The sequence below is a fragment of the Scomber scombrus genome, chromosome 10 (assembly GCF_963691925.1).
Source record: "Scomber scombrus chromosome 10, fScoSco1.1, whole genome shotgun sequence".
Taxonomy (NCBI): Eukaryota; Metazoa; Chordata; class Actinopteri; order Scombriformes; family Scombridae; genus Scomber; species Scomber scombrus.
In genome coordinates this window covers 23,131,036-23,142,052 of record NC_084979.1, presented here as the reverse complement: position 1 = coordinate 23,142,052, position 11,017 = coordinate 23,131,036, and the positions used below count along the sequence as shown (strand labels likewise).

General features: G+C 41.1%; 1 protein-coding gene across 1 annotated transcript; it reads left to right on the top strand.

Annotated features, from left to right (window-relative positions):
- Positions 1 to 5,845: 5,845 nt before the first annotated feature.
- hmga1a (high mobility group AT-hook 1a) lies at positions 5,846 to 10,193 on the top strand. Its single transcript, XM_062427802.1, has 5 exons — positions 5,846 to 5,888; positions 6,683 to 6,801; positions 7,851 to 7,931; positions 8,944 to 8,997; positions 9,888 to 10,193. The coding sequence occupies exons 2-5, from the start codon at positions 6,703 to 6,705 to the stop codon at positions 9,954 to 9,956; spliced, it is 303 nt and encodes a 100-aa protein (XP_062283786.1). The 5' UTR covers positions 5,846 to 5,888; positions 6,683 to 6,702; the 3' UTR covers positions 9,957 to 10,193.
- The last annotated feature ends 824 nt before the right edge of the window (positions 10,194 to 11,017 follow it).

Here is an 11,017-nt window from a genome sequence, read left to right as displayed (position 1 = left end):
ACCATGATTACAGATACTTATTCTACATCTACAGGTACTTAAATTAATAATAGCTTTAGTACATGGTTTCTAAAACAAAATAGACATTTATTTTAATGTGGTGAGACAGTTTGTGAACTGGACAGTCCAGATTTAAAACCATGCAAATCTGACATATTTAAAAAGCCATCACAGAAATGCTGTCAGCTTGAAGACTGCTGCACTGTAGCTGACCCTGACCTCTGACCTCCCTTTAGAGGCACTGAGCAAAGAGAGTTTGCCTTCAGGGATGAATAGATTTTATACTAGAAATAATAAAGCCAGTGTGTTTTTAATATTTAATCATCCAAAGCTCCACAGTATTGCATGATTCATGGAAATAATATACATATGAGTGAGTCGTCTGGGTGTGATTAATTTAATGAATGAACTGAAGGAAATTATAGGAATTATTATTGTAGGAATTATAACTTTTTCAAAAATGCATATTTTGTCTCTAAGATTAAAAGAGTGATGAAAGCTCTTGATTCTCATAGAGCAATAAATTAAAATAAATTAAAATAAAATGTACTAAGACAGAGACCTATTGGCATGTTGTTGCCAAGGGAAGTTTCAAATATGGCACTGTTTTCACCCTTAGAAATTTCACAAGCTTGAGTCACAGTATGACTGATGCACCCAAAAATCTCAGGATGTGGAGATGAAACTATTTGAAAGGGAGAGTGGAACATTGACTCAGTGACCGACGTACGGAGGTGAAATTAGGTAGTGTAAGAGCGCCTATTATTCCCTGCATATAGGAGTTTCACATAAATACAGTGCTGTGTTCACTAAACAAGCAGCATGCACTACTTCCTGTGTTTGTGTGAGTCAGATACTACTCATGAGAGGACTGAATCAGCCGGGCCCCATCCCCCGCCCACTAACCTCCATCCGCCCCCTCACAGAAGTATAAAAGACACCCACACACATGTTCCCATCTCCGCCCACCTTGCCTTTCAACTGCTCCCACACTTTTCCTATCCCCTCCCAACGGATTTTCTCTCTGTCCTTCTCTCCTGCTTCTTTCTTCCTTCTTTTTTTTTTTTTTTCTTCAAACCCTCTTTGGAGGACGAGAGGGAGGATGTGAGTGGCGTGTGTGTGTGTGTGTTAGTCATGTTCAGGCTCATCCAGGGCCAACAGCAGCACAAGCAGGGGGAAACCCAGGCACAGGCAGGAATAGGATGTTTTGTCCACATCTGTTAGTTGGTTTGGCTGCAGCACTCTTGCGGTTTACACAGCGCCTAAAAATGGATTGCTAGAATGAGCGAGAGAGCGTGCTGGAGGGGAATACAGATGAACATATAGGAAGAGGGGAAAAGGGCAGGAGGACATAGGTGGGGGGAGGGGTGAGCATGCCAAAGTGGGCCAAGACCAGACCCCCCCCCGATGGTTAATAGGATTCCGTCTGCCCTGAGCTGCTGCAGAGTTCATGAGCCAGGAGACGACTCTGAAGAGGGCGTCTGATGTGGAAGTGTTTGTCTCTTGTAAAATTTGATTAGCATTTAAATTCAAACTGACTCATCGGCTTGTTTCACAGTTTCCTTGTGGCACATGTTAAAATTGGGTCATTCCAGTGCAGAAAACATTATACTAATATAAGTAAATGTAAAGTAAATTTAAGTGATATGCTGACCATGATGAATCTCTCTTTTTTTTTAAAACGTTAAGATGAACGTAAATGAAGTGACCACAATGATAGTCGAAAGTATTGATTGAGAGGATAAATTCATGAAAAAAGTTGGCTGCATTTCACAAGGATTTGCATCTGATTGTATTTGTTTTTTTTTTATTTTAAAACACCTATTTTGTTGTTTAAGGATGCTAAGGATCAGTTTTGTCTTTTAAAATATTTTTTTCCTTGAAAGTGACTGGACAAAAGCATTTTGGGTTGAAATTGCTGTAGACTGATAATAATCAGTTCTTGGCAGCAATTTTCTGCTTGTTGGGAATGATCAAAATTAAGCAAATGAAACGTATAAATAATGAAAACTGCTCTAGGAGAGCATTCGAATATTTTAATGTCATATTGCAAAATCGCAATCATACATTGAAAGACCGTCCTCTTGATAAATGATTCTGCTCCGTTATCAGCTTCAGATTTTGTAATTTTGGAACAAACTTTTTTTTTTCTGCACATCTAAATGTTAAATGCTAATGTTTGTTTAGCATCATCAATGATCAGTTACACTGTCCAGTCCCCTCATCGGTCTCCAGGTGGTGCCAGTGGCTGAGAAGGACAACATTCCTCACAGAAACACACACACACACACACACACACACACACACACACACACACACACACACACACACACACACACACACACACACACACACACACACACACACACAGTGGACCTATTTCCCTGTCTCCATCCAGATTCTGAGGGGCTGGGTATGGCAGAGATGTGTGAGGGTGTGGGGGATGGGGCTGAAGTAGTTGGGGAAGATAGAGAGGAAGGAAGTGAATAGAGTGAGAAATGGGGAAGGAAGGGGGTGGCATGCAAGGCAAGCACATGCTGAGCAGAACATTGGACTCATTGAGAAAAGCGCTCTCTCCATTCATGCCCTATGCAATACCCTTTTCACCAAACTCCCACTCTCCTCATCATGTACGTACAGTATATTGATATCTATCCGCTATCTGCAGATGACAAACGTTTTGGTGCGACAAACTAATCTAACATGTTTATTTTTGTTCATGTATTTATTTATAGTCAAGTTATTTGAGATCTTCCCATACAGAGAGGTTAAATACACACAGGCGACAGCAAATGTTCTGTTTCAACAATTTTTAGTCACTCTACATTCTCAGTATCTGTTTTCAATTGCGTAGAGGACCCATCAACTCCAGATGGGCCGTTCATTTACATCAGAAACCCTTGTGTGAAAGTATCAGTTGGTGGTTTGATTAGAGCACAGTCAGGAGTGTTTCTATACCATCTTTGTTTCCACCACACCCGTGCTACAGACATCAGATGTCTATCTACTTCGAATGCAAAATGGTCACTGCTTAATACCTGCGGAAGGGTCCACCTATACCTATGTGAATGTAACAGGCAGCAGTAGTAGGCAAGGTAATTGTATTACTTATTAACTGAGCCAGAGACATAATCAGGAATACATTATGTCCTATGTAGAGGCACATAAACCTACCTATACTCAAGGGTGAAAATAACCCCATACTAACATACATTGTTTCCATTTGGTATACAAGTTACTTTTGCTAAAATCACAGCAATTACAGTTATTGCCTGCTCTGCATAGGCATTGGAGATTAAACAACTGCACAGCCATTTGAAGTGACCAATTAGCAAAGACCAGAAGAATAATCTGGCTGTGCTTCAGTCCATTTTATTTTGTGTAATTATGTTGTTGTTTTTTTTTACCCTAAAACTATGTGAACCCTGCCCTTTAGTATTAGCCTTTCAGCATCCTGAAAATTACATCCAAAATGTTCTTTCTTACATCAAGGGATTTGTTGGGTTTTTTTGTAACCTTCTTTTTTTTTTACACCACAATCATAAAATCAAGATTTAAATTTAGCAAAATAAACAGATGAACGCTTCCATAGAAACACTCAACAAACACACACAAGTGTCTAAATCCATAAAAATAAAGAAATTCGAACTAAAGAAAATGAGACTAACACATTGAGATTCTACAATACCATAAAATATCAGTATTCAGAAAAGAGAGCAAACACATTCTGCAGCAATGATTTAAATTCACAGACCAATTTTAGGTCGTCTGTGTCTGCAAAAACTTTCCAGGCAGCAGCACCAGCATCCTGAATTCAGTAAAAATATATTTCACCTGGTTCAGTGAGGACTTTGGGAACAGTTAATAAAATTAGTCCTGAGAGGAAAGAGCAAAGCTGTTCACACATTTTTGTTGAATCACTTTACTAGGATCAGGTGCCAGTAACCCCAAAATGGCTGATACCTCAAATATTTACTAAGTATTTTAAGTAAAATACAAGGACAGCACATCTACTTCAGTGAGACTTTGTAGCAGTCTTTATCTAACACCCCCACAGTTTTATTTACAGACTGCTGTTTACCTTCCTTTCTAGCTTGGCATGGATTTAAATTATTTTACTTCATGCATAAAAATCACACTAAACACTGTGTAACAATCACAAATGGCCACAGAAAAGATCAGTGGAGGAATGCAGCTAAGTACATTTATATTTGAGGTATTTAATCTTTACTTAGCATTATTTTCATTTCACGCTAATCCTTTATAATTCACTCCATTCCAGTGAATTATGAAGAAATATTGCACTATTACAACACTACATTTATCTTACAGATATTTTTTTATTCATATGTTACATACAAAACAAATGATCAGTATCTCATTGTTTTGTGATTAAACTACACAACAATACATGAAGAAGATTTTAAAAAATCACCTCAGCTAAATATAGTGAAATCTACTGGTGTAGGAAGTATTCAGCTGCTGTAGCAATAATACTGTGGTACAAATATACTCCGTTATAAGTAAAATTCAGTTCTTATAAGGAAAGGTGCAAAAGTATGGCTGGCAAAATGTACTTAAATTATAAAAACTAAATGTATTCTCCAAGCTGATCCCTTCCACAGTATAGCATGTATATTATTACCGCTGTAAATGGTATTTTGTGGTAGTTTGTCAAGGTGAATGTAATTCAAATTATTTCATATACTATTGAGATGTTTTAGAATATATTTATAACAATCATCATATTTAGCATCCTAATTATACAAGTTAATTATATGTTTTGAATGTTAAACCTTTTAATTTCTTATTAAAGTGACTTGTACAAAACAAATAAATATAGTGGGGTATTTCCCTTCTGAAATGTAGTAGAGTAGCATCAAATAAATTAAAGTACAAGTAGGATACCTCAAAACTGTCCACTGCTGTGTAAAATACTTAATTAGTTACTCCACTGGTAAAAATCCTAGTTACAATGCATCAGTGATAATAATCCTATAATGTAATATATAATAGGAGTATAACACTTACAAAAGGGTTCTGCTGATGTTACTATATACTTTTAATAAAGGAACACTTTTACTTGTAACACAGAGCAGCTTTTCTATGTTTTCTACTTTAAAGGTTAAGGATACTTCTCTTCTACCACTGTAGTATACAAATACTTAAAATAAGAGCACATACAGAAACACCTTTTTTTTGTGAGCTGAAACCTGGCTTGTGCTTATATTGGGGGAGTTCATAGTTCACTCACCATCACTGTGGAGACTGAGGTATGTGCTGGTGGGCAAATGTATAGAAACTCAGCTACAATCCTTTTTTTCTTTTTCTTTCTTGGTGAAAGTATATTTAGCAACTTTTACTCATGTATTTTCAGTGTTTTGATTTGTGATCAAACCTGTGTGTGTGTGGGTGGAGGAGGGGGGCGTCCAGGATGGGGAGGGAGCAGGAGGGGAGGGTGGGCTCTTCTGGTACTGTTGGTGGCCCATTTATCATATCTCCGCCCTCCACAGTGTTTCAGCTCCCATGAGGGCGGCTCTTTAAATTGCCCCAAAACTCCTCCTGGCTGGCGCCTTTTTTCCTTTATCTGCAGGAGACGCACATGCTATTTATAGGACGCCGTTGGAATAAACCTCTCAACCTGCTGGTAAGAGATTTAAAGTACATATCTACTTGTTAAAAATCGGCCCTCTTCCTTTCTAATTCATAACTGTTTTTTTAACGGTGCATGAGCTGGGATTTTAAAGGGGCGGGCTGTGTGTTGTCTGACGAATAAAAGCTGTAGCCTATAGATCGGTGCAAGGCTTTTTAACCGGGTACAACCAGCCAGGCTTAAAGGAAACATTTCGTCTTAAATTTAGAGTAGAGGTTATTACCAAGGGATAAAGGTGAGTGCAAGCAAGGCGAATGCGGACCAGTGAAACTTTGCATACTCGACGAGTTAGAAACGTTTTGTTTTAATGTAATTTTTTTGGTACTGAGCCGGAGCTCCGGCGAGAGGAGTCTGCATGCTTTAAAACGTGAAGCCGTCTTTTGTTGGACGGGCTTTCGCTACAGAAAATGAAGCCAACCGCTTGCATTTTCTGTCTTTATCTATGTCTCTTTTTTTTTAAATGCGAGCGTCCATGCAGGCACGGTTTTTTAAGCCTGCAACTCCCACCACCGAGCACACACCAGCCATTGTGTGTGTGTGTGTGTCGGTGGATATGTCTCTCCACGACCCCGGTGTGTGTGCAGACATGCCAAGATATAGTTTCATGCGCAGGCCCGATCACCGGCCACAACAACTACCGAGCAGAAAGCGGGCCTCTATAAAACATGGTCGGTGCGTGAAGGGAGCGTCGGGTTTAGTAGTCTTTTTTTGTGCAGATCTGTGCGGCCTCTCACTGCCTGCTGGGTTTGGCCAATATCATGCAAGCCGGTTTGATGTCAATCCCTTGTTTGTGTGGCGCCGTCGGCTAGTGTAATGGAGCACAGATGAGACCGAAATAGACCTGGAAATAAGCACGGATTAATTGAGTTATTAGACCCGTTACCGGTGTGCGGTTATCCCGGCTCATTTTTGGTCTGTTGCGGTCAGTGAGTTTAATGACGCGAGCGGTTTTTTACTGTGTGCTGCATGCGCGTGAACTCGACGCCTCGTCTTTTGCAGCCTGTCTGACCGGTGTGATTTATTTCCCAGGTCTGAAAAGCTAAGCAAACATGAGCGACAAGGGGACAGTCTCGCCGAAAGAGAAGGAGGCTACAGAGAAGAGGGGGCGTGGAAGACCCCGCAAGCAGCCCCAAGTAAAAACCTCTGACGTAAGTAGCACCAATCTATACTTCCAAGTTTGCCAATTATTATACATCAGGTTTGCATGCACGAGAACACAATAGGCCCACGTGTGTAGGAAGGACTTTTGAGGTGGAAAACTAGATTAACAAACCCTAAACTCACATCTGTTCCAGTTGAGGCTGAGGTGACTCAGATATATGATTGCAGGTAACATGCATATCCATGTCATAAGCTCCTGCTGTCCCACTGAGCTCTCAGTGAAATCAAGATATGACTGCAATGAGCCCTTGTGACCATTCGCTCACCCCTGCTCAGTGTAAGCGTAGACATCCACAACAAACTTCCTGTGTGTCTCACCGGTTTGTAAGCAACCTGTAATCCAACACCCCTAAACCGGTTTTACACCCACCCCCCCTCCCTCACAACCACCCCATCCCACCACCCTCACGACCCACCTCTGCCGGTCGTGTAATGGATGACACAGCAGAGTGGAAGCGCAGAATGGCTCGTATAGCTGTCAGTCAGCGTGGTGTGTTTTAGTATTGAATTGCTCGGTTGCTATGAGCTGCGGTTGTAAACAAGCTGGTAATGCAACAAGAGATGCGTCTGTCATGACACGGCTTACAACCACAAATTATCACATGAATAAGCTACCTTATCTTGCACTGAATTTGCCTTTGCATTTTGGAGGTGATGGTAACCCCTAAAAGATAACCCTTACTGCTCTAAAAAAAATTTAAGTGCTGATAAATGCCATGTTTTAGTCCCAGTTATATGTATAAACTAATGTTGAGCTTTGTTTAATGAACATTTTAGTTTAATCTATCAACAGTTTCTTTCTATAGTTCTCCATGTCAGACAATGGCAACCTGCAGTGTTGACCAGCTGTCAGCCTTTAAGTATGTCACGTGCACTGACCTTGAAAAGATAATTTTGTGTCATGTAGAAATGTGTTCATATCCATCATGTGACAAAAGATGTTGTGACCTAAATAAATTCAAGTGTCTTTGTTATAAAAACTAAAAATGCTGTACATTTCTGTGCTATGCTAACTTTACCATGACTGTCTTGTCAGGAACCCAGTGGGTCCCCTACTCCAAAGAGGCCCAGAGGACGACCGAAGGGCAGCAAAAACAAGACAGCCAGCAAGGGCAAAGTAAGTCAATGCTGTCTGCAGGCATGTTTTCACATGTTGACAAGTCATGATTTCAGTGACAGTTGACATGATCTCTGAGCCCGAATGATGCCCAATCCAGAGCTAGGCACATCTTCATGATGGCACTGACACAACACTCTGTCTTGCAAGCTCTTCCGTTTCCCACTCCAGATTTCTTTTGGTTAATGAAGATTTTAACGGTAGCTAACCTCATCCTCTTAAAAGGATGTCCTGCTGTTACTTGTGATATATTGGTTGGCTGCAGTTTAGCTGCTTCCCCTCTTGGTGTCAAAAATAGCCGGGCTAGGGTTTCCCACTGTAAAGACCTTGGTTTACTGCCTTTTTTTTTTTGAGTGATGCTCACTCTGTACTTCCTGTCCTCCAGCTTCCTGCAGCTTGTCATGCACAGTGCAGTGCAGGTGCAGAGGCCGCAAGACTGTTTCCAAGCTGACACTAAGCACCCCTCCGCCCCCACTCGGCACACAGTCCTAGTTCTTCTCTGCCTGTCGTCTCCATAGCAACAACTGATTTTCTCCCTCGCCCTGAACCCTCCAGCTCCCCTGTGCGCTCTGTCTTCACTGCTATGTATGGGAAAAGGAGAGGGAGGGGGAGAGAGTGAAACACACATGCATGTATGATATAGGTTTAGCAGCGAGAGCTGCAGAGGGTTTGTGTCTCCGCTCAGTTCCACCAGCTGTCTCTGAGCCTCAGACCAGGTGGCCAGCGAACTGGAGTGCCCTGTGTGCAGTTCCTGTCGGCCTTCCAGATAATAGCCAATGAACCCAATGCCCCCTTTCCATCTCTCTCATTGAAGAGCTACTACTGCCATCTGCAGGCAGCTAGAGGCAGAGCTCTGTAGAGATATGGATTGTTTATACCATAGGTTTATGTCCTGATCTCCTTAACAAGTCTTGGTTTAACTGAGCAGGTCACTGAGCATTAGGATCACAGCAAAATGCATTGTTGCGCCCCACCCGTATCTCTAACGTTGTACTGTTTTTTCCTTTTACAGGCAAAAGCAGCCCCACCTGCAGTGGGAAAACGCAGGGGAAGACCTAAGAAGGAGGTAAGAGTCCTTGGACGAACAGTGTAACATCAGTGCTCACATTTGTTAAACCATTCCTCTCCCAATTTAATTATGATTGGTATGTCTGCAGGACAAAATTGCATTTTCCTAATTCCCTTGCTTGTTTCCTTCCTCTCAGATGGGTCATTTTTACTCATCACAGCTATTTTAGTTTTCGTGTGTTCATTTAGAGCAGCTGCTTGCTTGCACACCTGGTCATGTTGAAAGGCAAAGCTGAACCTGCATGCAAAATTTCTCCAAATTTAAATGCTAATGTTAATTCAAATGTTTCACTGACAGCATGATTTTTTTTTTTCATTATTATTATTCTTTCTTTCTTTTTTTTACTGTGCAAAAAGTGAGTTGCCAGACCATATACAGCCAGTCAAAAAAGTGTGTTTAATCTAGGAAGAAATTGCGGTCTTGTAGTAACATTCTGTCATGTGCATGAGTGGTTTGGGCGTACTCTGAAAGAGGTCTGGATTGCATTAGTCACAGAAAGGAATGACCCAAAGTTACCCTCCTAACTAGTCCCCTCATTTTTATGAATGAACATCTTGGGCAGTAGTGAGTGTGCAAGAGGAAAAGCAGGATGCCTCATTGTGACTCACCGCTCCTTTTTATGAATCACTCCTCACTACAGATGGCTCACCCTTCCCCTGGGTGTTCTTCGTGCCACAGTGGTTTATCAAAGAGGTTCATAAAATTGTTATGGTTTTTTTTTCTTCATGTTTGTACTTGGGGTTATTAAAAGTAAAGACAGTCACGCGTTGAGGCATGAATCACAGGCCACTATTGTTGCTGAATGTTGATGGCTTTTTCCTTTTTGGGTGTAGCTGAGCCCTGACGTGATTTTTTTTCTTTCTCTTCTCCCTCTCCTACTGTCGCAGGAGAAGGAAGAAAAGGCATCGCAGGAATCATCTGAGGAGGAGGAAGAGGAGGAGGAAGAGGACCAGTAATCCACAACGCATGCTACCTCACTCAACATACTGACTTACTGTTAACCAGAACTGGGCTGTAACTCCAACACCAGTGCCACCACATGACCACTGTTCACGACAAAGCCCTCCTGCCAAAAGGAGGGTCAACACAGTACATATATCATGCAACAGCACTGGATAGAACGATGGACCTTGCTCAAGCATAGATCTAAGAATTACATGAAAGGTAACAGCCCTTTTCTCTACAGGTCATGTTATCACAAGTCTTTTATACTGGACAAAAGTGCGCTCTTAGGAGCCCGGATGTTTCTGTTTTTCCCCTAAAGATGGTTTGTAGGACATTTCCTCTGCTTAATGTTACTTATTTGTACCCGCATCTGAGATGGTAGGGCATATAGATTTTTCTCCATGTTTTGTACTGGACAAAGGTGAATTTTACCTATACTTGCTGGTTTTTTTTGTTTTGTTTTTTGTGTTTGTGTGAAGTGGTTAACCTATCCTTTGCATCGTATTATAGATGGAGTTGAACTTCAAGCGTTCGTTTAGGATGAGAATAGGTAACTGATGGTAGATGTGTTCTTTTAATGTCCAATCTGCGCAACTGACCCCCCCCCCTTCTCACCAGTAGAGCAGAATCACCTTTACCACCTTCACCTTTCTCCTGTAGGACGTCTAGATTTAGTTTCGCTTCTCAAACTTCCTTCTCAGTCCTTGGCGTGTAGTGGGGAGATGTAAGGTATATCGTTAGTAATCAGACTTACTGTTTTTTTTTTTGTTTCTGTTTTTTGGGTTACATACCATTTAAGAAAACATGAGTGTGCTGCTTTTCATGTTATAATAAAACTCAAATCTTATGGTAATGTGTATGTTTTTAAGGATAGGGTCAGCAGAGTAATAGGCTGAGAGCATCAGTGTCGTTTCTTCAGGGAGCTTTTACAAATGCTGTTACATCTTTTGTCTTCACATGGTCCTCAGTTTCCAAGCGCTCACTCAATCACTCATAAGGCAAACTGCAATTGGTCAAACAGAGTTTGATTGTATAAAAAAAAAAGAGGATAGTTGGTGGCACTATCCAACAG

Excerpts from the sequence above, each read along its gene's own strand:
- hmga1a (XM_062427802.1), top strand. The coding sequence starts at position 6,703 with ATGAGCGACAAGGGGACAGTCTCGCCGAAAGAGAAGGAGGCTACAGAG. Across the intron at positions 6,802-7,850 it reads CCCAAGTAAAAACCTCTGAC|GAACCCAGTGGGTCCCCTAC; the intron begins GTAAGTAGCACC and ends CTGTCTTGTCAG. Across the intron at positions 8,998-9,887 it reads GGGGAAGACCTAAGAAGGAG|GAGAAGGAAGAAAAGGCATC; the intron begins GTAAGAGTCCTT and ends CTACTGTCGCAG.